Source organism: Pleurodeles waltl, chromosome 2_1, assembly GCF_031143425.1.
Source record: "Pleurodeles waltl isolate 20211129_DDA chromosome 2_1, aPleWal1.hap1.20221129, whole genome shotgun sequence".
NCBI classification, from domain to species: domain Eukaryota; kingdom Metazoa; phylum Chordata; class Amphibia; order Caudata; family Salamandridae; genus Pleurodeles; species Pleurodeles waltl.
In genome coordinates this window covers 537,988,337-538,002,119 of record NC_090438.1, presented here as the reverse complement: position 1 = coordinate 538,002,119, position 13,783 = coordinate 537,988,337, and the positions used below count along the sequence as shown (strand labels likewise).

At 42.0% G+C, this 13,783-nt stretch overlaps 1 protein-coding gene across 1 annotated transcript in view; it reads left to right on the top strand.

The window, feature by feature from the left end:
- LOC138265988 (biliverdin reductase A-like) overlaps positions 1 to 13,783 on the top strand; it is a 140,662-nt gene that overhangs the window by 93,086 nt on the left and 33,793 nt on the right. The window contains exon 6 of the mRNA XM_069214241.1: positions 938 to 1,109. Coding sequence (XP_069070342.1) covers positions 938 to 1,109 — 172 coding nt within the window. The remainder of the gene's footprint in view (positions 1 to 937; positions 1,110 to 13,783) is intronic.

The following is a 13,783-nucleotide window of genomic DNA, read 5'->3' as shown; positions in this document are numbered from 1 at the left end:
AAAAAGTGATTTTTGTTTCGCACATAAAAATAAGTCTATGAACTACAACACATATACAGAGAGGCCATACTATATCCATAATAATGTTATGGATAATGGTAATGGTAAGGTAATATGGCAGGCCAGTAGTGAGGTGACAGAATTGCTAGTCCTCTCTGGCCCTACCTACAGCCAGGGAGGAACAGTTGTTCTCATTCTCTTGACAAATGGTAGATATTTTATTTCCTAGCCACACTAAACTTGTGTCCATAGCCAGGGAGGTGCATGTCTAATGATGAGGGGATAATATAAAGCATGCAGCACCTCAAAGGTGCCCCTTGTTATCGCAACCCCTCAAATCTGTTAAGTTCCTTGCCTTGCTCAAGAGGAATATTTGTGCCCCCTATAAAGCTTGGACCCAAGTGTGAGGTGTGACTGAACTCAAGACAGCCAGTATGTTGGGTTTCTGCCAGCAGCTTGAGTCCAGGAGGGGGCGCCATCTAGATTTCACTGTTAATGAACCGCCTAAAATTATCATGTAAGCAAAAGGTGAAGGGTCTGATTATGTTCATAAGCTGCACCTCACCAGTACAGGTGAATTTCAAAGGCAGGTTTGTTCTACGAATTTACCTGTTAACAGCAGAGTGGATGGCACATATAATTTTACAATCCTTCATTTGTATTTAGTGAATGCTATTTCCGTTTGGAGTTATATTTTTGTGTGATAATTTAGCACATTTTTATGTTGTACAGAAATGTGCGTACACCAAAAAAAAAGAATATTAATGGAAAGGATATTATTGTGCCAGACATTCAAAATATGAACACAAATTGATGTCATTTCCATATTGTTTCCTGACCAACTCTGGTGATTTACTTTATTCATATATGCTCAGCTGTGTTCTGTCACATACTTATAAATTTGTTCCTGAATTTGAACTTTTGTTTTATCCTTCAGGTGGATCACTGGATGAGCAGAGTTCTGGCTTTCTCTCTTTTAGTGGAATTGCCCGTCTTACATGGTTGATTGACCTGTTTGGAGATCTCACTGTCACATCAGCCACCATGGAGAAGAACAAAGAGGAGAACTACTCTAAATTGACTGCACAATTTCTGACTTTGAATAACAGGTAACCTAACCATAACAAAGTTTGGAAGTGAAGGAAATATTCAGTTCCGCTGCGACTCCAACTACACAACATGGCAAAATATGGATATTTATGTGGATATTAAAACATATCAAAAGGGACAAGAATCACACAAACAATATTAGGTTGCACGCAACTTCGTGGGAAACATGTATTGCATAACATACCCTCTGTGCAAGTCCAGCAGTGTATAACACTATGGGTATGACACTTAAATATCTTCCCTAACCTACATGTAAAGTACAAGTAAGCTAATCCAAGGATTTGGGCAATCCCAAACATAGACCCAAACTCCCCAATGGCAGGAAGAGCATGTGGCACAACTACATACTTAAATATGCCTATTAGACAGGGAAAATGAATAAAAGAAAAATATATCAGCAGCAACTCAAATATTGGCACATGTAATGCTAACAAGCTGTCAAGTAAAGGGTTCTCTAGTTAGAAACCTGTCTCAGAGAATACTTTTTCTTCTCGCATAGATATTCTGACTTCTCACTCTCTTGTCTCCCTTGAAGTATAAAGTGCTCCAACCAAAGGTACATTGCATTTACTTTAGTCCTTCTATATACTCACTTGATCCTGCTTGACCTCTGTGCTGCATTCAAAATGGTTAACCACCAAACAGTGATCAATAATCTGGGAACACATATGGGTTTTGCTGGTACTGTCCTGTAATGGTTCACCTCATACCACACAAACCACCACTACATCATCCACATGGGAATCTCCAGATACCAGATGCTGTCACTGGCAGAGTCTGCTGACAATCTACCCTCTCCTCAGCATCTTCAGGCAATTCATATAACTCCTTTTCTCTTTACTGACTGATGGCAACATCAAGATCCACTGAAAAAATAATCACACAACATAATGATCCACTGATGCACTACATTAAAATCTCAGTTGAGAACACTCGGAAAATTAAAACGTGACTTGAACTAATCCAGAACTGAATGTCAGGCACCCATCAAAAACTTAAACCAACCAAAACAGAGTTCCTCTTGTTATCCCATAGCACCAACTGGCCTTTCAATCTAGGTTACCTACCTGACATGAACCTTAACAGCTTCAACTCCTATATGAGAATAAATACAATATTACTTAATTTCACCCTCAACATACTGATCTTTTTTGAATAACACATTGTCAAGAAAATCAAGACAGCGTAAAAAAATCTGGATGGTGGCAATATGTTTGTCATTGGCTTCCTTGATTCTACTTGGTATTCCTGACAGGCAGGCTAATTTCTGTGGCTTGTCTCATTATTGGCCTGAAGAAAATTAACATAATTGCCATAACATCACCATGACACTGAAAGAAACTTACTGGCTCCCTCTCTAGGCCCACATTATCTTCAAGACCTACTGTAACACCTACAAGGCCATCACTACTGCATACCAGCCTGATTAGCTAGCCATGTAGAACAGACAATTTCACAAAAGAAGCCAAGACTTCACCAAATTGGAGGCATAGAACTGCAGAATACATCCAGGTTGTAGACCTTCTTTTGCATACACATCCAGAATCTGGAACAACATCCCATCAACATCATAACTTTTTCTACCCTCCTGCAATTTGGAAAGACAATTAAAACACATCTCTTCATTGAGCGTTACTACTTTACCCTTTAGATACTTACCTTCTCTTTTCCATACTGCAGATATTTAACACAAATTACTCTTTAGCTCCAGCCCTTCTGCTCAGCACACCTTTGCTCCAATGCTAGGTCCATGTTATATAAGTACCTCTGTATACATTCTTGCATATCTACAAACACACAAGCAACTTATTTTTCACTTCAAGCAGCTGATGACATACCCCTCAATAGTTTTATAATAATCAAGCAGACTGTTTCCAGTGGCACTCTGAGAACAGAAGAATTAAAAGCACGTCACTTGTCATATACTGTCAGAACCCTCCCCACTAGGGGAACAGATGTGAAATCATCTTTCTGCATTGGTACACCTAGACTCTCTCTTAAAGTGAAATGTTTTACTAACTTTCAAAGTTAGCAGTTTGAAGACCATGGCACACCAAGAAAGCCCCCTACTTTGGATTTTTTTGTAGGCTTTTTTTAATATGTAGTAAATCAGTGTATATTTTATTAATTTTTCTGTACTCTCCATTCAAGAGTTCAGTAGACAAATACTTTTAACTTCAGTTTACTTTTATTTCACACATGTTGTTTCAGAATGATGTGAACACAAAAGGTGCAGAGCATGTAAGGGGGCCCAAGTTAGGCCCCCCCTATGCCACTTAAAAAAAGAAATATATATACTTACCTGCACTCACCATTGATGGGTCCCCCCATCCATGGGTGTCCTCCAGGTGTGGGCGAGGGTGGCAGGGGGTGTCCCTGGGTGCAGGGAAGGGCACCTGTGGACTGCTTCCATGGTCTCCCACCTTAACGCCTGCCCTGACCCATGTGTTAGGAAATGGCTCAAATCCGTCTGGGAGCCATGTTTTAAGGCCCACCTCTTCCTGTGCATCATTTTGACGCCAGAGGATAAATAAGGGGCACATGCCTTAGAGTCATTTTTTGCACGTCATTAGCGCAAGGTAGGTTTTCCCGTACAAAAAATGACTCAAACTCCATAACTTTGGCACTAGACAGGTCTAGCGCCAAAGCATAAATATGGAGTTAAGTTTGCGCCAAATTTGCGTCAAAAAAAATGATGCAAATCTGGCACAAACAGAGTATAAATATGGGCCTTAATGCTTTAAAAACATTTTAGCAGATTATAAAGTTGATTATTGCTTCCAAGATGGGAGATGGTAAATTTTGTGAGAGGAGGTGTACTGTAGACTTATTTCTATAGCGACCACGTGTCCCATCCCTGGCAGGTGGGCATTAAAGTGTTCAGTAACATTTTGTGGCTTGCAATATGGTTCTTATGTCCTTTGGAGGAAATATTTGTTCACATTTCATAAAACATGAAATTGGAAAGATTTGTGATATGTTGGTCAATTTGGTTTTGCTATATGTATATCAAAGATGAAACATAATGGTTTCATCTGGGGGCTAGAGTTGCGGAGTTACTCTTTGCATCTATCTTTAGGAGCCAGAATTGTGAAGGCAGTAGGGAATTTTAAATGTAGAGCACCATCAGTTCAGTCTTGATTTGGTTCAATATTTATAAAAATTATGCTATTTTCCTATGTTGTGGAGGGGAAGGGTGAAAACATAAAAAAATTGACACAATGCATCACCACTCAAGATACACCATGGATTGGGAATGGAGGTTTATGAATGTCCTATGACACACAGTACTCATTGCACACAATTGTTTCAGTTTTATAAAGTCCAGACTTGTCCAGAAAGTATGTGAGGACCTTACATGAGCATTAGTTACATCACAAAAGGACATATTCATTTTGCCCAGACTTACAGGATGTTGAGCAGATGCCGAGACTTGAAGCTGGTTCCCCAGTTCCAAAGTTGCCAGTTCTGGCTGTTACTCAACATCCTCTCCCCGATGCTCCTTGGAATTGGTGGGACCGGGTTGGTATCCATAAGAAGATTGCAGTCTATTATTACACCAACTCAGCAGTTATTTACACTGCAATACACCTACTGTACAACAATATCAGGGATTAAACTTGTCAAACTTAATACATAGGTCTTCACTTCTCCCTTAAAATGTAGAAACTTCTAGTAGACATACCTTTTAAACTCAAGAGTGCCGCAATTGAAATCAAAGTCTTCGCACAATAATTTCATAGATGCTTGTCAACTAAAAAAGGGAGATAGTCACTATATTGATCAATACTTAAAAGGATACCGAAGGTTGGTTGCTAGCTATGCATTTGATGATGACATCTTGTGCAATGTTGATAGTGTACTGGATGCATCTCCAAGGGCCCTACTGGAGGGATTCTGTGATTGAGAACTGACAGTGCCATATTCAGTAACTAGCTGAATGAAGCCACAGACAAATTTAATAACTGCAGTGAATTTTTGATAGAGGAATTCCAATCCCTGAAGAGCAAATGCAGTAGGCCTACACTTTCTCTACCTTGGTTCTCAAAAATCTCTTCGAAGAAAAGAAGCATCTCTGAAAGCTTGAGAAACAATGGAGACTCCCTTTTGAGTCTTACTATGCTGAGATCTGTGAGAAAAAAATACAAAGACCACATCTTTTGAGCCAAATCATTGTATATTATATCCCTCCAGGACACTGATAAGAACAGGACTAAACTTCTTTTTGAAGTAATCAAACAGGATAACAGTCCCCCACACAAGTCATTGGAGGCCTAATGCAACACTTTTGTGAAGTTTGTATGACATAAAAACCAAAGACATAAACATCTTTCTGCTTGACACCTTTGTATTGACAATACAGCCTAGGAGATTTATCTTGCAAAGCAGACTGACCCTGGTCCTCTTCCTCCCCAGATTCAGAGACAAACTACTAGTGACCATATCACAAGGTAAAACCCACAAATAATCTTTGCAACATCATACGTGGCTCCATCAGTGAAGACCTAGCCAAACAGCTACTTTCTAGTTGGTCCACCTGAGTCAACTCCTCCCTCGACCTGGGCACGTTCTAAAAGTTGGCAACATTTCTTCTCTTCCAAAGAAACAATCATTGGAATACAGTGTCCTTAATAACTTCTGTCTTGTCTCCACCCTTCGCTGTTTGTTGATTGAGCACTCCGTAGTATCCCAACTGTCACCTCAAATCCAATGAAACAATCTCCTTAACACTCTTCAATCTGGCTACAGACAGGGCTACCGCATAGAGACTGTAGTTCTGCAGATTGTAGACAATGCTTTATGTATCCTAGATTCTGGAAATTAATTTCTTCATCTTCTTCTTGATCTCTATGACTACATATGACACAATCAGTCATCTTGCTCTGATACACACTCTGAATAAACAAATGGGAACTAAAGGTGTAATCCTAAATGTGTTCACCTCCTTTCTGATGACCTCTGAAGTAGTGAAAATTGAGAGCTCTCTCTTTAAGCCAGTTGGCTTACAAGAAGAGGTCCCTCAAACCCCGGTCCTGTTTCCTAACCCCTATTCAGTCTCTATCCTGTGCCTCTCTTTAAGTACCTTTGAAACTCTGGGATCTTCTTTCACCTATATGCCTATGATACCCAAATCTACTTAAAGGTCGCACCCTAGATGACATCGCCTTCATATCCAACACCTTGATAAGAATTGTGGATGTCAAATCATCAGCTTAAACTAAATGTTGCGAAAAAACTAATTTCTTCTTAAATGCCTGAAGGATGTCAATCTGTCTATGAAAGATTGAATGGAATTCCTCCCTCCCTACCTTAGAATGCCAAACAACATTTTTCAGAATGCCAATCTCACTTGGCTTCACCCTTGACAGCCGGCTCAACTGCCATAGTCATATCGTGACCATGGTAGCAGTGCTCAGTTCCAACTACGGCTGCTTTTACGGGCAGGGTGGCAGGCAGTGCATCCCAGAACATGACCTAAAATCAATTGTAGTGGTGTTGGCCCTATCCAGACTTAACTGTGGGATCTCACTCCTCTTAGGCATCCTCAAAGTTCACTTTAGCTCCACCTAGAACAGTTCTACATGTCCTTTTGTTACCTGTCACAAGAAATTTGACTTTGTCACATATATTCTGCTATCTCTGCAGTGGCTGCTTGTAGAGGCTAGATCCCAATTTAAAACTGGATGCACCAAAAAGCACTGCAATCCTCAATGCTAGTCTACATAACTGAAAAATTGAACATTTCAGGTGCAAAACAGGGTTCAAGAAAGGCTCAATCCCTTCTCCTGAAGCTCTCAATCTTCAAACCAGAGCGATTCATGAACCAGTCATTTTCAGGAACCTGGACAAGAATTTGGAACTTTCTCCACCCCACTTTCCATATGGCATTTCAAGGTACCTGAAAAAATTATCCCAAAGCACTTCTCTTTGAAATACACTTTGGTAAAAATCCTTATTCTCCTACCCATTCTTGAATGTCTTATTTTAATTTCTGCAGTGTTGTGCCTCAAATTTACTCCTGTGTTGATATTTGGCAACTGTACTGTTACTCTTGATCATCTGCTTTTAATTCTTACTAGGATGTATCTACAACATACTTTTGGTAGGATTATTTAACAAATCACTTTGAAGGCTCTGTGCCATGTTTATGCTATATAACATCACAGATAAAGAAAATGATTTATGAATATTTCTTTGTCAGTGTGAGAAAGTGGATAATAGTCCTCTTCTAGTAGTAATTACACCATTTCTAACTAGATCTAATTAGATCTCAATAATTTAAACCGGAGCTCAACCCTCGGTAGCTGAAGCACAGAGCTCGCAGGCTTAGCTTTAAAGTAATGTGTGAAGCATTTGTCAGTACCAAAACAGTTAAAAAGTAGAAAACACAAAACAATAAAACTCCTGCTCAAATTTACAAAAATAAAGTCATTTTCTTTAACCCCTTAACTGGTGTACCCCCCCTCACCCCCCACCTGAAGTCCCCCAGTGCTGAGCCCTTTTTTGGCTATTTGGGGTAGTTCGCGCTTAGGCCTTCATATATTTTTGTCCACATACGCTATCCACGCCAAATTTGCGTCCTCTTTTTCCAACATTCTAGGAATTATAAAGGTACCTGGAGCTTGAGGGTTCCCCTGGAGGAGACCAAGAAATTAGCCAAAATACAGCTAAAATGTATTTTTTTTCAGAAAAATGGGAAAAAGGGCTGCAGAAAAAAAGCATGCTTTTTTTCCTTGACAACGGCATCAACAAAGGGTTTGTCGTGCTAAAATCACCATCTTCAGAAAACCACATTTTTCAACACAATTTTGTCATTTTACTGGGATATACCCCGTTTTTACTATTATTTGTGCTTTCTGCCTCCTTCCAGTTAGTGACAGAAATGGGTGTGAAACCAATGCTGGATCCTGGACAGCTAAACATTTCTGAAAAGTAGACAAAATTCTGAATTCAGGAAGGGGTCATTTGTGTAGATCCTTCAAGATTTTCCCACAAAAAGTAACAGCTAAAATACAAATATATGGAAATTGAGGTAAAAAAAGAACTATTTCCGGCCTCGTTTTCTTCTATAACTTTTTCCAGCTATGGCAGACTTTTGAAAGCAATATACCGTTATGTTTGCTGGACTCTTCTGGTTGCAGGGATATATAGGGCTTGTAGGTTCATCCAGAACCCAAGGTACCCAGAGCCAGTACCGGGTATACAGCAATTCATTTGGTGAAATATAAAGAGTGAAAAAATAGGTGTCAAGGAAACCTTTCTATTTCCAAAATGGGCACAAGATAAGGTGTTGAGAAGCAGTGATTATTTGCACATCTCTGAATTCCGGGGTCCCCATACTAGCATGTGAATTACAGGGCATTTCTGAAATAGACGTCTTTTTTACACACTGTCCTACATCTGGAAAGCAAAAATGTAGAGAAAGACAAGGGGCAATAACACTTTTTCTTTTATTCTGTCTCCCAATAAAAATGGTACCTCACCTGTGTGGGTAGGCCTAGTGCCCAGGACAGGAAACGCAACATGGACACATCACATTTTTACATTGAAATCTGACTTGTTTTTTGGAAAGTGCCTAGTTGTGGATTTTGGCGTCTAGCTCAGCCGGCACCTAGGGAAGCCTACCAAACCTGTGCATTTTTCAAAATAGACACCTAGGGAAATTCAGGATGGGGTGACTTGTGGCACCCTGGCCAGGGTCTGTTACCCAGAATCCTTGGAAAACCTCAAAATTTGGCAAAAAAAGACTTTTTCCTCACATTTCGGTGATAGAAAGTTCTGGAATCTGAGAAGAGCGCACATTTCCTTCCACCAAGCATTCCCCTAAGTCACCTGATAAAAATGGTACCTCACTTATGTGGGTAGGCCTAGTGCCCTTGTCAGGAATAGATCACACAAAGGTCAATGTTAGTCCTTATATGAGGGCAACTGTTGATCTTGGGGTGATCCATTCCTGACTAGGTACAGGTACTCAAGTGGGGTAGCATTTTTATCAGGACAGGTGGAGAAACACTGGGTGGTAGGAATTTTGTGGATCCCAGCATATTCCTGTAGCTTGTGTGACTGAAATGCAAGAAAAAAATACAGTTTTTATTCAGCATTTCACATTTCCAGGTTATCCTGGGTAAGAAAACTTTGGGGAATCCACACAAGCCACACCTCTGTGGACTCCCCCAAGTGTCTAGTTTCCAGAAATTACTGGATTTGGTAGGTTTCCCTATATGGCCGCCAATCCCAGGACCAAAAATGCAGGCGCCTGCCTTACAAAACCAGGTTGTTTTGTGATAGATAATTTTGATGTCTCCACAATACGATGTGGGTGGTGGAAGTTGGGGGTGAACTAACCTGGGGAGCTCAAAAGAGAGGACTCTAACTGTGCTTGCCACCACATGGACCTGCTCTCTGGGTTGGGCTAACCCGCTAATTGTCCCGCTGCACAGACTGTGGTTGCGAAGGGACAGCAGGACTGTCCTCATCAACTCCCTCGGAATCACTGAAAGAGGAGTTATTGGATAGGACTCCTCCAAATGAAAAATCACTCCCAGAGTCTGCGCCATTGTCCTATCCCTCTCAGGCTGTCTCAGTATCTGCTGTCTCAGTCTCTGATCCTACGTTAGAGCTGTGCTGTATAACCCGATTTGGCGCTTAAACAGCAGTCATCCAATGAGACGTCATCTCTGCTACTGGCTAACCTGTCACTCTAAAACACTAGCCTACATAAACAGTCACATAATTGCTGCCTTGTATGTGTGTGATGCGTGGAACACTAAAGGTCACCTTACCTTAGCTTCTTCCCTCAATCAGCATGTTCTCTCAGGACAGTCAAAAAACAAAAAAGACACACTAATACTTAACCTTGTCATATACCAATGGTCATAGTCTTTAGCGCCTTCAGCACGCAGTCCAACAATCATTATTGGTGCTCCCATGACCTCCTCCTCAGATTCCCTCACTACCACCCAACAAAAGTGCCCTTCATCTCTCCATAGCCCGCCTCGCACATACATTTAATTTGTATTATAGAGCAGGTAATGGCTGGCTTTACTAATCAACTCAGCTATTCACATATAATACAGTTTTGATCTTTGCAGTAGGCATATAAACCTTCTGTGCTATTTTATGATATCAAAACTGCCACTAGACAAAAGTCTGATCCTTTTCTAGCAGAAACATAATCTCAAGAGTTACTTGTCCTTTTTATTGCCGCCTTAAAGTTGAAACTCGTCAGTTGAAGTATGTGCATTGCTTTGAAGATGCAAGCTGCAAAAGAACTGGTGGCGAACATATATATATATATATATATATAAAATATATATATATATCTCAAGAGATCACTTTTATATGTGGGTGTGGTTTCCCTGGGGGGCGATCGCATCCCCCAGGGAAACCACACACGCATTGACAAAAGTGATCACCACACACACAGATATATATATATGGCGAGACAGCGATCTATATATATACATATATATATATAGATATACATATCCTTATATAGATATATATATCTATATATATATATACATATATAGATAATTATATCTATATAGATATATCTCTATATAGACCCATACATATATAGATTTATATATATCTTTTAATAATAGCTGTATGGTTTCCCGGTGGGGGTATAGTGCTCGGAGGGAAACCATAGAGTTATTTAAAAAATTGCCCTCACTGGGGGTCAGCCCTGCTCATGGGTGACCCCCTGTAACACCTGGGGGCGCAATTGTACTCCCTCAGGGGTAAACGATTATTTAAAAAAATATATATGCCTCTGGGGGGGAATGGCCCGTTTTCAGAGGGGGCCGATCCCCCAAAGTGAAATCCCTGCTGTCTATTGGGGTTTAATGGCCCTGGATTGCAGCCGCGCTGTGATCCGGGGCCAGGAAACAGTTTCAGGAAGGCCTCATTTGAAAGGGGAGAATCTCCCCTTTCAAACAAAGCCTTCCTGAATGGCGGGGAGGCCCGTTTGGGCCCAGTTTCCCCACTGTAGTAGCAAGTGTCCTTACCTGCTGCTTCCTGCTCCGGTTGGGAAAACATGCATGACGTCAGTCGTCACAAAGGGGCAGGGGGAGACATTAAAGCTCTTCCATGTCTCCCAAGGGGTATTGAAATAAATAAAATCTGACTTTTCAAACCCTGTCCTGGTGTCAGCCACTGGTCATTAATCGCACCAGGTAGGGTGTGTGGACGTCGGCCACTGGTCGATGCCCGCACCTATCAGGTTAAAGAATTTTTATTGGAGTTTGCCTTTACAGTTACATTCAGGCATTGAAGCGCCGTACATACAGAGCAAGTGGCAATAAACAGGACAGCAGTAATTGGTGACAACATTACAGTGTAAAGCACCACAACAGGAATAATATGCACTTTATGCTAAGATCATGCTCCCTCTCCTAACCCTCTTCCTGCTGTCTAGTACCTTCATGATCCCTTTTGATCCTATGGGATTCCTTCCCCATTGTTCAGTGTCCATGGCCTAGCCGGACATGGCTCCAGGTAGATTCCTCTCGTCTCTGTCCATCCCTTCCACACCTTGTAATATTTTTGCAGGGAACACCTCGCCTTGTAGGTGGGTTTTTCCAATTCCATGCAAAAATCCATGCCCCGGGCCCAATCCTCCACCAATGGAGGTGCCGTTTCCTTCCAAGCCCTTGCAGTATCCCTTTTAGCAATCACAAGACCCAACCACAGGAGTGATCTTTGATACCGTGTACCTCCAGGGTCATTAGTGATGTGTAGAAGAATCAACTTAGGATCCCTCTGGACAGTCCAACCCACTACCTCCTCCAGTTGTCTCAATACGCTCTCCCAAAAACGTGTGAGGGCAGACCAGTGCCAAAACGTGTATACCAAATCACCAGGTGTAGTTCTGAATCACAAAAATTCACTATTGGTCAGGAAGCCCATGTGGTGCAGCCGCACCATAGCATAGTATGTTCTATGAAGTACTTTTAGTTGAATGTGATGAAACTGTGAGACTGTGGACACTTCTCTGGGCGCCTCCAACACCTCCCCTCTAAATTCTGTCATCAAGGTCTCCCAGGCCCTTCTCCCATGCCTTGTGTATCGGCTCTTTTGAATCTGGCATGTTATGTAGCAGCATTTTGCACAATAATTTGTGCTCTTTCATATTTTTTGAAAGGGGTTTAGCCTCTAGTGTCAAGAACTCCAGAATTTCCAGGTTGAACGCAGCGTGGGTGTCAGTGCATGTTGGAGCTGTAAATAGCGAAAGAACTCCGTACGGTGTATGGCATATTACGTCTGTAAGTCTTGAAAGGATTTCACCTTTTGGAATAAAGATTTAGCGATTGGGAACCTGTGATTTTGCAGATGATACAGGAGGAGTGGCAATGGCACCATGTTAAATATGGCCAAGCACCCTAGTAAAGACAGCAGGAGAGCCTGCCGGAATGCAATATCTTTTGACAAGCTATCTAACTGCGGCATCAGGTCCCTCTCAAATGAGCAGTGTGCATTCCCATTAAAGAATACCCCCAAGTATTTAAACCCTTCAGGCTGGACTGGTAGGCCTGACGCCCCACAGCATGTCAGTGATGCATGAAGCTATAGGATAAATTATAGATTTCTGAGGATTAAAGCAAAGCCTCGAGTACATGCCAAACTGCTCTAAAATTTGCAATGCTCTCGGCCCGAATATGTCAGGGCACCCAGATACAGGAGCACATTACCTGCATACAATGATATTTTGTCACTCACTGCATCCTCCCAGTGGAAATCCGGAAGCAGATCGTCCGGGTGCACCCAGGCTGCCAGCAGCTCAAACAGCAAATAATAATGGAGATGGGGGAAACCTTGTCTGGTGCCCCTCCCCACTTGGAACCAATCAGACACGATCTCACCATGCAAACCCTCGCTTTAAGTTCTGTATGAAGCAAACTATGTAGCTGAGGAACTTAGGTCTGCAGCCAATCCTTTGGCCTTCTGAAAATCGATGGATAACAGAGCCCTGTTCTCCCCCACTGATTCGCTCAGAGCAATAATGTTAGGTACCTGCCTTAAATTGTGTCTTGTAGCTTGCTTTTGCCTGAACCCAGATTGATCCAGGTGGGCCAGGTGAGCTATGACTGCTCCTAAATTGGCAGCCAGCACTTTAGCCCACACCTTTACCTGCACCTCAGTGTTGAGTAATGAGATAGGTTGAAAGTCCTCACAGTGTACTCTTGCCATTCCAGACTTGGGCAACACCACATTGTCAGCTGCCTGGAGGTCCAGGCGGAGTATACCCCTCTCCAGCGCCTCTCGAAACATCTCTAGCATAGGTTGCCCTGCGTGCTGCCATACCAGACGCCAATACTCTTGTGGAAACACATTTGGTCCGGGAGCCTTCCTGGGTCATAGCTGAGTCAAGGTGGCCTTTAATTCCTCTACAGTAACATCCGCTTCTGGAGAGTCTCTATCCTCATAAGACAGGCATGGGACCGATATATCATGCACAAATTGATGTAAGTTGGCACGGGGTTTCGTCACTCTGCCTGATAAAGTTTGAGATAGTAGCCAGCGAAAGCCTGAGACATCTGCCATTGGCCCAGCTCCCGTGTACCTCCACGCAATTGCAGGTATGGCACGGCCGATGGACTGTAAAAGTGCACAGCCAGTACTAGGTTTTACTTGGTTTGTCCTCCCATTGGTAGACCTTGCTGCACGT